General features: G+C 40.5%; 1 protein-coding gene across 7 annotated transcripts in view; it reads left to right on the top strand.

Annotated features, from left to right (window-relative positions):
• Nucleotides 1-14,923, top strand: part of ARHGAP21 (Rho GTPase activating protein 21) — a 134,445-nt gene that overhangs the window by 51,994 nt on the left and 67,528 nt on the right. For all 7 annotated transcript variants that reach the window (XM_059058134.2, XM_059058133.2, XM_059058132.2 and 4 more), the window contains exons 3-4: nucleotides 1,267-1,446; nucleotides 3,863-3,887. In XM_059058134.2, the coding sequence (XP_058914117.1) occupies nucleotides 1,267-1,446; nucleotides 3,863-3,887 (205 nt within the window). The remainder of the gene's footprint in view (nucleotides 1-1,266; nucleotides 1,447-3,862; nucleotides 3,888-14,923) is intronic.

The raw sequence follows: 14,923 nt of genomic DNA, 5'->3' as shown, positions 1-14,923 counted from the left end.
AGATTAAAGAACTTAGAAGACGGTAGACATGCGCCAATGGGAATGGTGTCGTAAAGAGAAAACATGATGTAAAAGAGCGAGGGGAGAATCGCTGGGACCATGTCTTTGTCTAGGAAGAGAGAATGGGATCTAGTACATAAGTGCTGGGGCCTTAGAACAATGGGCAGTGCAGCCATTGTCACAGGAGGGAAACGGGAATGTGGCACAGTTGCAGGGAGGTGGGGAGATATGGCCGGCGACTAAGCTCTCATTGTCCTGCTTGTGTGTTTTCGGTGTAATAAAAGCAAGGTCATCAGCAGCTCCAGGTGAGGGGGCGGGGAGAAGGGATGAAATGGTCGTCTCGGATGAATGGACTGGAGAGAAATGGACAGACTACACTGAAGGCTCGCTTGAGGTTAATGGTCATGAACTTAGAGGGAAAGCCGTCGGCTTAATTTCTTGTTTTTCTCCACCCATGTTTGGCCACGTGCGTGCAGGTCCAGAGTAGGTCATGTTGATTTATCCAGGGTGAGGTCTTCTCGGGTGACTTTGAGGAAGTGAGAGAAAGGCAAAGGAGTGAACTGAAGCTGGTTGAAGAGAGAGCTGAGGACGTGGGACAGTGGGGGACGGGGATGAGACGGTAGGGTCAGCCTGAGACGGAAGAACCGTAAGGGTTGGCATGTGAGAGGGGATGCAGGGTGGGCTCCTTGATCCGAGATTGCAGAGGGTTTTTACTCATGAGCAGGTAAAAGCCAAGCCAAGAGTTGGAGAGAGATAGTAGAGAACTGGAAAGCCAGGATATTGGAAGGATTATCTATGTGGATACTGAATTTGCGCTCAGAAGCTGAAGCCTTAGCTCTTATTTTCTAATATCCTTTGCTGCCGTTGGACTGATAACATGTTTAGTGTTCTTACTCGCAACAGTTTCATGTCTCTTCTTTCATAGTTTCTGTTTCTTAGTCCTTAGTGCCCTGTGAGATTTTCTTTGTGTTGTCTTTCATTCCATCTATTGCATTTGACATTTTAGCCATGTTTTTCTCATTTCCCCGAGTTCTTTCTTGCTTCTGATGAACTTTTCATAGCATCCCTCTCTAGGAAAAAAATTGAGTTTTTGATAATCCGCATGATTTGTTGTACCACATATAGTTCATGCATCAGAATATGGTTCTTGTTCTCCAGTAAGTTCCTTTCTGCACTCAGGTATTATATTTTTACACATAAATTTTCCCCCAAATGATGGAGTATATTGTGTCACATAGTTAACTTTGAAATGTCTTTTCATTTTAGGTATCAAAAAGTAAAGATGGAAAAGAACAAAGTGAAACTGTATCACCATCCGAAGATGAAACGTTCTCCTGGCCAGGTCCCAAAACAGTTATGTTGAAAAGAACATCTCAAGGCTTTGGTTTTACATTAAGGCATTTTATTGTTTATCCTCCAGAGTCTGCAATTCAATTTTCATATAAGGTAAGAGAAGTAATTAAAGTAGAACACAAGGCAATTCCTATCTCCTTCTTGTTTTCCTCTCATCCTGCCTTCTTTCTATCTTAAAAGAATTGTGTTATATTTACATTTTTATGATATTCTTTTCCATCTTTTAGATATTTTTTTACCTTCCAGAACAAACACTTTAATCCCTCTGAAAGGTCATACTGATTATGAACTCCAAATCTTTTTTACTAGAACTTCGAACTCTAAACTTCACTCTACTTTTTCTAATATGTAGCTGTTTTTCTAATATCTAGAAAGGTGGTGAGTTTTCTGGGCTGAGCACACAGAAGAAATATTATAGTTCGTTAAAATATTTGGACAGTTATGAAAAGTTATTAGAATTGGACTGATACTTAACTTTCAGATAGGTAATACGATGGCAAGTCAGAATTTAAAAACACAGCTTCTCACTAGAGTGCATTACACTAATATGCTTCAACGTATAGGAACATGGTCTAATAAGCAGTGGATGGAATCATTATAATGGCAGCTGACATCCTGAGTACTTGTTCTGTATTCTTTATGAGCATTATATCAGTTTATTGTTAACCTCATATAACAGATGTGGAAACCGGTCTGAGTCATATAATGAGTAAGTGGTGGACCTAGGATTTGAACTTGGCCAACGTGAATGCCTGATGCGTAACTGTTGTGCAACAGTGTAATGGAAATAATGACATCAGAAGACTTCTGAAGACTTTGGCCAAGCCACTTAACTTCTTTTGGCTTCTAGATTTCCATTCTAATTCTAGGGGATTGTACTAGAAGATTAGAAAGTCCTTTCTAATTCTAAATATCTATGAATCTTGGGCTGTCTTGTAAAACATAGTGTCAAATTGCTTCTGGAGGCCACACTTTTTTTTATTATATCTTTCTTAAATATTTCTATCTAGGAAAATGTCTTATAAAATAAGCTTTTAAAAGTACTAAAGAGTTTTTAAGAATTATGAATAATTGCTATCTTTAGAATTAAAATTGACCAGTTTGGTGTTCCTGAAATATATAAAACAGTTGAACTGGATTCCCTAAGAATCTACTTTATCTTTAAATGTCTTAAATAGTGTAACTTAGGTATTAGGTCACATATGAGAGTAGTTGAAAATTTAAGAGTCCCTTGCGTTAATTACATATTAAGACTGAATTTTATTTTTTGTCTTTTGGTTTTGTTTTGAAGAAGAGCTTTGGATCATGATGATATAGATAGTACAGTTTTTATAAGATAATTTTATTAAACACGATTTCAAATGCATTATTATTGTTATAATCGGAAAATATTTCTAGAAATTTTAGAGGCACAGTGTAGCTGCTAACACAGTCTTTAGAGTCAAAAGGGCCTGGGTTTGAGTCCCATCTCTGCCCTTGTTAGCTTTGTGACCTTGGGTTAGTCTCCTAATAGACAGTGACAGCACTTTCCCCACTGTGGCTGTGTTGAGTAAGTGATGTAATACACATAAAACAGTTAGTACAGGAATTGGCACACAGTAATTGCTCATTAAACCTCAGCTATTAATGCTGTTATTTAACACAGATGTTCTTGCAAATAGGTCTGTCTTGTACCTTTTACATGGAAAATATTTATTGAAATCTTTTCAGTTATAAGTTTGTTCATTCACTTCAAAGGAGTATATAGAAATTAATATTGTAGAGCTTTCAGAAAATGTGCAGTTAAGACAACGTCTTTATTATGTTACGTAGCTGGCAACTTTGGCAGTCTCAGAACAGAGCATAAAACCAGGAAAAAACTATGTATTTGGGCAGCCAAAATAAAGGTCAAAAATTATATAACAAATTTTCAGCCCTTCACTAAATCTCTGTTTTTCTTTCTGCAGTACACTGTTGTTTTTGTATGGTAGAGGCTCAACAAATATTTAAATAAATGTATTTTTATGTATTTTCAAAGTTGCTTTTCTAATTTCCCAGCTAGAGGTAGATAACATGGCAGCAAGACAGCCTGGTAGCAATGAAAGCAACCAAATAGATAAAGCTCAAGGTTTTAAATAGATACCAATTTGGAGCCAATGTAGCCAAAGACAGTTCTGGGTCCTGTAATAGCCTTTAAAGGCCCATTTTTCGATGTATAGTACATAAGTGGCGACCAGCCTGGCCCTCTCTGTACAGCTGTTTACTTCTGACAGCTCTCCTTGGATGTCCATTTTAGACATCTTACACTCAGTATGTCAGAACCTTCTGTTGTCCTCCTCATAAATTGGCTTTACCTGTGGCCTTCCCATCTCCGTGTATGACAGCTGCCTCCTTCTGGCAAGAGGCACTGTTAGTGCGACTGTAATTGGCACATTTTGGGGAGGGCAGTTTGACTTGAATTGAGCCTCACTGTGATTTTACCAGTTATAAACATTATTCATATATGAATATATATTTTTTTATTTTGTAGGATGAAGAAAATGGCAACAGAGGAGGTATGTTATAAAAGGCTTAATTTTTCTCTGAGTGTCTTTTCATCCATGCCCTTCCAGTCTTTAAGTAATATTCAATGAGATGATACAGTTTTTGGAGTCCAAATATATAACAGTCCTTAGATGGGAGAGTCATAGAAATTAAATGTTTTTACCGCAGACTTCAAAATTTTCTGGATTCCATTGTGTCACCATAATTTGAATGTGTGATGATTTTATTGTCATTTATATATTAGTGTTTATGTGGGGGAATGTATCATGATTCTGAGGGAAGTAATTCTGAGATTTTTTTATTCAATTAGTAATCTTTTAAATTTAGCGATTCTTTTAGTGTGTCTTTTATCAGCTACATTTATTGGTTCAAATATTGAGAAGTAGAGTATTTTGGTTCTTGTAGTTAGTCTTACTCTTGGTTTAAACATATTTAATGAACTTAAAAGGCTGGGGATGGGGTTATTTCTTAAAAACTGCCATTTATTTTTGTTTCAACCTTATATGAACTTTAATGAATTAAAATTTATACACAATAAAAAGCACCCATCTAGAAAACTTATTTCCATATAATTTTAGATGTTTAAAAAGTTGGAAAATGGTGAGAGGGGCTTCCCTGGTGGCGCAGTGGTTGGGAATCCGCCTGCCATTGCAGGGGACACGGGTTCGATCCCTGGTCCGGGAAGATCCCACATGCCGTGGAGCAGCTAAGCCCGTGCACCACAACTACTGAGCCTGCGCCCTAGAGCCCGCGAGCCACAACTACTGAGCCTGCACACCTAGAGCCTGTGCTCCGCAACAGGAGAGGCCACCGCAATGAGAGGCCCGCGCACCACAATGAAGAGTAGCCCCCGCTCTCTGCAACTAGAGAAAGCCCGCATGCAGCAGCAGAGACCCAACACAGCCAAACATAAATAAATAAAATAAATTAAAAAAAAAAAAAAAAAAAAAAGTTGGAAAAATAGTGAAAAGTTTCCGTAAATCTTTCATTCAACTTCCCCTCGTGGTAAAAACATAACTGTGGTACAATTAACAAACTTAAGACACTCCTATCTAAACTGCAGAATTTATTTGGATTTTTCCCCTTTTCTGTTCCCGGAGTTCACATTGCATTCTCTTGTCACACCCCCTTGGTTCTTCTAGTCTGTGGCAGTGCCTCAGTCTTTCCTTGTAATTCACGGACTTGATAATTTTGAGTAGCACTGGTCAGTTATTTTGAATGTCTTTCAATTTGGTTTTGTCTTGATGTTTTCTTATTATTAGTTGGAAGTGATGCATTTTTAGCAAGAATACCCATCTGCACGTAATTTAAGTGTGTTATACTTAAGGTTTTGCTGTGATAAATATGTAACGGGAAACCACCATTCCAATCAAGATGTGATATCAGAAAGAACCTTTCCGTCATTCCATAACGTTCCCTTGTATGGCTTTGCTTTCAACACTCTGCTGGCCCTAGACAATCGCTGATCTGCTTTCTGTCACTATAGATGAATTTTGCCTCTTCTAGAATTTCTTATAAATGTGATAATACAATGTGTACTCCTTGTGTCTTTCAAAGATACATCTTCTCAGCCCATCTTCTTTGGCATAATAGTTTTGAGATTCACCACTTTGTAAGCGTAGGTACTAATAGTACTACTTTTTTTTGCTGAGTGGTTTTTCCCTTGCTTGAATAGATCATAAATTGTTTTTGCACTCACCTGTTGATGAACCTTTATAATACCCCTATCTGATTTGAGGTCTTGGAATGGTTATGTTAGGGTTAAACTGAGAGGAAAATGGTCTCTTTCAGCACCGTCAAAAGTAGTGAGTGCGTAGGGTGAGGTAGGACCCTTCATAGTGGTCACCGTTGTGCAAGATGGGCCACTCCTGTGTCACCATCTGTCGTGCACCAGGGCTCAGGGTGGATTCCAAATGTTACTTGGGGAAAGGGAAGACTGACAAAACCACGATAGGCAAGAGAAAAGAAGGCGTGGGCCCTCTGTACCCCCATCATCCTACAGAGTGATGTACTGATGCCCGGACTACCTACCAGACACGCAGCGCCTAGAATTTCATGCCTGTCATTGTCCTAGTTTCTACTGGGAGAGAGATACTGCTAATAAATGTAAAGGGACTTAGTTATAAAACTTTATTCTGCAGATGATTATATTTCTGACATATCCATTCACTGAAGTGACGTGTCATTATATGCTTTGACTGGAGATAATAGACTTAAACATTTGTAAGGGAAAACTTGGAATATCTAGATCTAACAGAAGGAGATTTGGAGAGGCATGATAAAGTGAGACTAAAGGGTGTGATCTGCTGGGAAAAATTACAGTTTAAATACCATTTTATTTATTAATTTATACCTAATCTCATTCAAAAAGGTGTTTGTGTCCACGTGCATATACTATAGTAAGATAAAAATAAAGTTAAAACGTTCGTGGGGGAAAAATGAATTAAACTGACATTTGAGAGGTTTAGTACACATAAATGCGTGCTGTAGATCCTACACTGTTATCAAAGATGGGCTATAAATTTGCTTCTGAGCTTTTCCAGTGTCAAGAAAAAAAAAAGAGAGAGAGAGTGAGAGAAAGAAAGAAGGAGAGAAGGAAGGAAGGGGGGGGAGGAAGGGAGGGAAGGAGGAAGGAAGGAAGGATGGATTATTATTTAAGGATTAGCCAACGGTTCACATTATCCATAAGGAAACAACATCTGGTTTGCACTGAAGTCTGAGACACATTTCTCCTATGGTTCCTCCTAATGGAAACAAAGAGTAATATAGTAGGTAACACCCTCAATGCCATCCCTTTGTATGGCTATTTTTAAAGAGAATCCTCAGTGTAAGCTGATTTCAAAACCCCACGGTCGGGCTTCCCTGGTGGCGCAGTGGTTGAGAGTCCGCCTGCCGATGCGGGGGACGCGGGTTCGTGCCCCGGTCCGGGAGGATCCCACGTGCCGCGGAGCGGCTGGGCCCGTGAGCCGTGGCCGCTGAACCTGCACGTCCGGAGCCCGTGCTCCGCAAAGGGAGAGGCCACAACAGTGAGAGGCCCGCGTAAAAACAAAACAAAACAAAAAACCCACGGTCCAATTTAGTGTAAAGAACTTCTCAACTGGGGACAGATTTGCTCCTCAGGGATCACATGGCAGTGTCGGTTGTTGCAGTTAGGGTGGGGGGAGGGTGTGCTGCTGGCATCTAGCAGAGAGAGGCCAGAGATGCTGGTAAGAATCCTACAATGCACAGGACACCCCCCTTCCCGCCCCCGCCACCCCAAAGAATTATCCGGCCCAAATGTTAATAGTGCCAGTGTTGAGAAGCCTTGGGTTATAGTGATGGATACCAAAACAGTGGCCCAACTGTACAGGTCCCCAAGAGTCTGGCTTGATCTGGTGACAATACTCAGACCATTTAGAAGAATAGGTATTCAGGACTACATATCCAGTGATCTTTAACGATTATTATACCTCACAGCTGAATTTTGATCTGAATTGAGTTACCGCTATAGTTTGAGGTTAAATTATCTGGCCATTCTACTGGCATTGCATGTTGTCAGTGAAGGAATAATCATGAGTAAGAAAAATGTTAGTTTAAGAAAATATAAAGTCAATCAATATATTAATAACTAGAAGATAAAATAGCTAAAAGAAAAAAAATCTAAGAATGTAAATAATTGAAATGTAATAATCTTATCATCAGGAATCCAACAGATTGAGGGAGAAAATAATTATAAGCTAGGTTAACAATTTAATTTAAAAGGCCAATAGAAGAATTAAACACTACATAACTAAGGTTTTAAAATAAGAAGAGTACAAATTCAAGCACCTTACCTCCTACGAAGCAAGGTCCATCAAAGTAAGATTGTTTATAAAGTCCAGAACATCTGTATGTTTTCTTCCTAAGCAGAAGACTATAAAAAGATATGAGAGGGCTTCCCTGGTGGCGCAGTGGTTGAGAGTCCGCCTGCCGGTGCAGGGGACACGGGTTCGTGCCCCGGTCCGGGAAGATCCCACGTGCCGCGGAGCGGCTGGGCCCGTGAGCCATGGCCGCTGAGCCTGCGCGTCCGGAGCCTGTGCTCTGCAACGGGAGAGGCCACAGCAGTGAGAGGCCCGCGTACTGAAAAAAAAAAAAAAAAAAAAAAAAAGATATGAGGATACCTAAAGAAATTATTTTATGATATGTTTGTAATATATCTGAAAGGAGAACTACTTGATTTTTTTCTTTTTTGGAGGGTGGTAGAAATTAATATATGATCGAGGACTTAATCTATAGCAGGAATCATAATATATGTATTATGCTGTTTAATCCTCACTGTAATGCTGTGTGGTGTGAGACAGTATTCCCATTTTGTAGATGAGGAAACTGAGGCTGAAAAAGACATAAAGTAACTTTCCCAAGATCACACAGCTAAGTGACAGAGCTGCACTTCCAAATCAGGCATGTATAACTCTGAAGCCCATCTTCTTTTTTTTTTTTTTTGCAGTACGCGGGCCTCTCACTGTTGTGGCCTCTCCCTTTGCGGAGCACAGGCTCCGGACACGCAGGCTCAGCGGCCATGGCTCACGGGCCCAGCTGCTCCGCGGCATGTGGGATCTTCCCGGACCGGGGCACGAACCCGTGTCTCCTGCATTGGCAGGCGGATTCTTAACCACCGCGCCACCAGGGAAGCCCAGCCCATCTTCTTTAAACTGTGTGATTTTATATGTGTTGACTTAAAAAAATCGTTTGACTTACATAGGGTCAAGAATTAGTAGATAAATATAGGGTATATTTACTATGTTAGGAAATTAACTCTGTGAAATGTCTCTGCATTGAGAAAGTTACAAACAAGGAAACATGGGGGACTTCCCTAGCGGTGCAGTGGTTAGGACTCCCAATGCAGGGGGTGCAGGTTCGATCCCTGGTCGGGGAACTAAGATCCCACATGCTGCAGGGCGCAGCCAAAAAACGAAAAAAAACCCTCCAAGACGAGGAAACCTGTTCCATATTTGTGAACACTTAAAGACAAAGAATTCACAACAAGGTCAGGGAAACACCAAGTGCAGAGGCCCCAGACATCTTATAGGAGCGCCCACCACTTGTTACTGGACTCTGAATAGCTGGCTGGCAGTCGACCTGGAAAGTTAAATGAGTTTAAAGAGTTCCTAGTTCTCTGTGTCCTTTTGCCTCCCCGGGCCAGGCTTGATTTCATCATCCCAGTTGCCAGTGGGGGTCACAGGCTGGCCTACAGAGGTCTACTTAGCCTACGTTTAGTACTCATAATACCATTTCAGATAAACTGATCACATCATCCGTCAGAACATATTCTCTGTGCAAAATATCTTCTGACTTGTGAACAGTTATTTATAGATCCATTTAAAAAATACAACCTATTTAGAGACAGACGACATGTAATCTATTATTTTGACTCAGCTGAATGTTTCGATATTTATTTTATAGTCTCATTTCCTTTTCAGACTTATTTTCAAGCGTACTGAGATTACGAAATCCTTTTATATGAATTTTGTTTAATGAAATAGAATCCCAGCCTCTGGTGTAATGATCCGAGTCAGAGCCTAGAATCACTGGAGAGAAAAGAATTCCCAGCATTTTCTTCAAGCTCCTAAGAGATCCTGCGATGTTGCCAGAATTCTGTGACATGGTTGAAAGGTTTTGTTTGGTGTTCTTTCCTTTGGGTACCTCAATGGAGTCTCTTTTGCCAGTTACTTTTCTGATTATTCTCTGTACCCAACTTTTCCGTTCTGTTATATATTATTTCCCATATCTTGTATATATGTGTCCTCTCTTGTGTTTTAAAAGTTATTTTTCTTTCATGTTGGTTAGTTTTCTGCGCTATAATGCAAATACTGTTTACAAGAGAAAGGCCATTAAGGTAGAAAAATATTTTTTGGTGATAATAATGCTGGCGGATAATTGCTATCTTGCTGACGTCCTGTTGTCCCTTAAATCATAAATTCATAAATAATCAAAATAAGAATAACAGAAGGTTTTCAATTACCATTATTTCTCCTTTACTTATTCTGTGAGAAAAAGTCTACCTCACCTTAGTTGTAGGGACACTTCCAATATTCTAAAATGTGTATGTCATTTTGTTAGATGCTCCATAGCTGGTGGATTTCTACTTTGGCATTAAACTTTATATTCAAGCATGCTAATAGTAGAAAAAAAAAGTATCTGGGAATTCTGTATACTTTCTCAGTAGTAAAAATTTGTATTTTGTGATTGCAGTCACTTCTGACAAACAGCTCTGTAGTCCGTGTTAGAGTTTTCTAATGAAGGATAGTTTAGTGGCAAGACATAGAACCCCCCGCCCCCCGCCAGGCCACCTTAGGAGAGATGTGTTCATTCTAAATTTTATTTATTTATTTATTTTTGGCTGTGTTGGGTCTTTGTTGCTGCACGTGGGCTTTCTCTAGTTGCGGCGAGCGGGCACCACTCTTTGTTGCGGTGCGCGGGCTTCTCATTGCAGTGGCCTCTCTCATTGTGGAGCACGGGCTCTAGGCGCGCGGGCTTTAGTAGCTGCGGCACGTGGGCTCAGCAGTTGTGTCTCACAGGCTCTAGAGCACAGGCTCAGCAGCCGTGGCACACGAGCTCAGTTGCTCCGCGGCATGTGGGATCTTCCCGGGCCAGAGATTGAACCTGTGTCCCCTGCCTTGGTAGGCAGACTCTCAACCACTGCGCCACCGGGGAAGCCCAAGATGTGTTAATTCTAAGAAACAAATAAGACATCTCCAAATTCAAAGTCAAGCGCTGTAGGATACCCAGGGTGCCCCAGACACCAGAATTAGGACCTGGAAAGTAACTAAATGCAGAGTGACAACACAGACAACAGCAACAAAATCTTGGCATATGATCCTCCAAAGGCCTAAACTCTTGCTCTTTACAGGATGGTTTAAATGATGTTCACAGATAATTTTGATTATACATGATTGTCTCACATGCTGACCTCTGTAGAAGGAACAACCCTCACTGTATCTTCTTCCTTCCTTCCTCTCTCATCATAATACTTCCAAATTCCCCAAGAGAGAGATGTAATTGGCCTAGTTCATCATTTAATGAACAGCTCTCACTATGTTTAGAGATCAAATGTTCTTCAGTTTAATGAAGATCTAAATTCTGTAGAGCTGAGAAAACTGAGTATATTTTATGCCGTTGATTTCCATTAATAGATTGAAAACCTATTCCCTCAGGATAACATAACACTAAATTATGGACCTGAAAATTGGTTGGAAGAAGAAATTCTTATTATAGGCAGGTCTATGGTCTATGGTGTGGTGGTAGGGTGTCAGAATTGTGTTCATGTTACCTTTGAAATGTAGCAATATTAACCAAGTGGGCTCCACAGATCTCATGATATCTTTGGGAAGGCACATTAACTGAACCCCTTAGAATCCATTTTTAACTGTATTGACAGGTAAATTATTTGAGTTTTGAGTTTCTCTGGTAGTTAGGTAAATATACTAGTTAGCTGCGTATTTTTATTAACTTCTAGTGCCGTTCAGTTGAGCAACCACAGGGGTCTTAAACTGTCTTGAAGATATTTTACAAGGTAGAAATGATGATGGTGGTGGTGATGATGATGATGATCATGAAGATGATGGTGGTGGTGATGATGCTGGTGATGATGGTTATGGGGTGATGATGAAGATGATGATGAAGATGATGATGATGCCAGCATCATCCAATGATGGTGATGATGATCATGAAGATGATGATGCTGGTGATGATGGTGATGATGATGAAGATGATGATGATGCTGGTGATGATGCTGGTGATAGTGATGATGGTTGTGATTGTGGTGATGAGGAGGATGGTGTTGGTGTTGGTGATGATGATCATGAAGATGGTGGTGGTGGTGATGGTGATGATGATCATGAAGATGATGGTGGTGGTGATGGTGATGATGGTGATGGGGCGATGATGATGGTGATGATGATGAAGATGATGATGATGCTGGTGATAGTGATGATGGTTGTGACTGTGGTGATGAGGAGGATGGTGGTGGTGATGGTGGTGATGGTGGTAGTGACCGGGTGGAGGAAGCAGCTAACGTACAATGTGCCAGGTGCTGTTCTAAGACTCTGCATGGATTAACTCATTTAATCAGCACAACAACTTTCCGGGGTGGGTATTATTATCATCTCCATTTTTAAGATGAGGAAACTGAGGCACAAAGTGTCTAAGTAACTAGCAAGTGGTAGAGTTGGACAGTTTGATTCTAGGGTTTTCTCTCAATTCCCACCCCAGCTTCTCAGAAAGAGCTTTGCTCTCACATAATTCATTCTTGAAAATGTGAAAGAAAGAGGGTTCTGTTCCCTTGAAAGGCAAGCAGTATTAAAAAAAAATCACTGAGGGACTTCCCTGGTGGCGCAGCGGTTAAGAATCTGCCTGCCAATGCAGGGGACACGGGTTCGAGCCCTGGTCCAGGAAGATCCCACATGCCACGGAGCAGCTAAGCCCGTGCACCACAACTGCTGAGCTTGTGCTCTAGAGCCTGCGAGGCACAACTACTGAAGCCCGTGCACCTAGAGCCCGAGCTCCGCAACAAGAGAAGCCACCGCAATGAGAAGCCCATGCACCGCAACGAAGAGTAGCCCCCACTCGCTGCAACTAGAGAAAGCCCACATGCACAACGAAGACCCAATGTAGCAAAAAAAAAAAAAAAAAAAAATCACTGATTCAAAATTCAGGTATAATTTTGTTAATATAGAATTAGCATATCATACTTGTTCTTTAGTTTTCTTCTTTATCTTCATAATTGAATATGTACTGTTGGCTTAAATCTGCTGGGCTTAAGGATAAAGCATCATTGCTTTATGTCTGCAGTTGGTTTACATCTTTGATTCAGTTATATTATGACTGATAACACTTTTTTTGTTTTGTTTTGTTTTGTTTTGTTTACTTATTTTTGTGAAATGATAAGGGCTCTTATATGTATTTACCCAAGATAAATGAAACATGCCTGCAAGAATATTTGTACAGAAATGTTCAAATTATTCATATTAAATAAGCACTGGATTGAGTCGACCTAACTATTAATCAACATGAATTGATGACCAAATTGTGGTATATCCATATAATGGACTACACAGGGCATCTTGAATCAATCTCAAGAACATTTATTTTCTTGAGGTGTAATTCACCTAACATAAAATTCACCCTTTTAAAGTGGCCAGGGAGAGAGGGTGATGCAAGAGGGAAGAGATATGGGAACATATGTGTATGTATAACTGATTTACTTTGTTGTAAAGGAAAAACTAACACTATTGTAAAACAGTTATACTCCAATAAAGATGTTAAAAAAATAAAATAAAATAAAGTGGCCAATTCAGTGGCATTTAGTAGAGAATTAAAGGACATGTATGCAGTGTGCATTTGCCACCTCTATCTAGTTCCAAAACATTGTCACCCCAAAAGGAAACCCATGTCCGGTAAGCAGTCATTCACTGTTCTCCCCTCCCCCAGGTCCCTGGCAACCACCTATCTGTTTTCTGTCGCCATGGACTTAACCTCTTCTAGATATTTCATATGAATGGAATCATACAATATGCAACCTTTTTCATATGGCTTCTTCCACTTAGTGAGTGTTTTTGAGGTTTGTCTGTGTGTCACATATATCAGTACTTCATTCCTCTTTATGGCTGAATAATATTCCATTGTAGCTATATACCACAGTTTATCCATTCATCCGTTGATGGACATTTGGGCTGTTTCCACCTTTTGACCGTTGTGATTGGTGCTGCTATGAACAGGCATGTACAAGTGTTTGTTTGCATTCCTACTTTAAATTCTTTGAGGTATATATCTAGGAGTGGAATTGCTGGGTCATATGGCGATTCTATGTTTAACATTTTGGGGAGCTGTTAAACGGTTTTCCATAGTACCTGCACCATTTTTACATTCCTATCAGCAATATATGAGGACCCCAGTTTCTCTACATCCTCACCAACACGTGTTATTTTCCATTTTTGTTATTATAACCAACCTATCGAGTATGAAGTGGTGTCTCATTTTGGTTTGCTTTGCATTGCCTTAATAACTAATGATGTTGAGCATTTTCATGGGCTTGTTGGCTATTTTTATATCTTCTTTGGAGAGGTGTCTGTTCAAATCTATTGCCCATTTTTTTAATTGGGCTGTTTGTCTTTTTGTTTTTGAGTTGGAAGTGTTCTTTATATATTCTAGATACTAGGCCCTTATCAGATACATGATTTGCATAGATCTCTCATTCTGTAGGTTGTCTTTTAATTTTCTTGATAATGTCCTTTGATGCACAAAATTTTAACTTTTTAAAAATAAGTTTAGGGCTTCCCTGGTGGCGCAGTGGTTGAGAATCCGCCTGCCGATGCAGGAGACACGGGTTCGTGCCCTGGTCCGGGAAGATCCCACATGCCGCGGAGCAACTAAGCCCGTGAGCCATGGCCGCTGAGCCTGTGCGTCCGGAGCCTGCGCTCCGCAACGGGAGAGGCCACAACAGTGAGAGGCCCACATACCGAAAAAAAAAAAAAAAAAATAATAAGTTTATGTATTTAATTTATTTATTTTTGGCTGCATTGGGTCTTCGTTGCTGTGCACGGGCTTTCTCTAGTTGTGGCGAGCAGGGGCTACTCTTCGTTGTGGTGCATGGGCTTCTCATTGTGGTGGCTTCTCTTGTTTCAGAGCATGGGATCTAGGCACACGGGCCTCAGTAGTTGTGGCACTCAGGCTCAGTAGTTGTGGCTCACGGGCTCTAGAGTGCAGGCTCAGTAGTTGTGGCGCACGGGCTTAGCTGTTCCCCGGCATGTGGGATCTTCCTGGACCAGGGCTCGAACCCATGTCGCCTGCATTGGAAGGCGGATTCTTAACCACTGCACCACCAAGGAAGTCCAAAATTTTAACTTTTGATGAAATCTAATTTATCTACGTTTATTGCTCACGCTTTTCCTGTCAAACTCATTTTGATTAGTGAAGAAGCCAAGTGCAAAAAGAATACATACCATCTGATTCCATTTATGTGAAACTCCAGGAAAGACAAATCTAAACAAATCTGTGGTTGCCTGAATTGACTAGGAAGAGGCACAAGGGA

The sequence above is a fragment of the Kogia breviceps genome, chromosome 3, assembly GCF_026419965.1.
Source record: "Kogia breviceps isolate mKogBre1 chromosome 3, mKogBre1 haplotype 1, whole genome shotgun sequence".
Taxonomy (NCBI): Eukaryota; Metazoa; Chordata; class Mammalia; order Artiodactyla; family Physeteridae; genus Kogia; species Kogia breviceps.
Note: the sequence above shows the minus strand (reverse complement) of the source record. Positions and strands in the feature narration are given on the sequence as shown.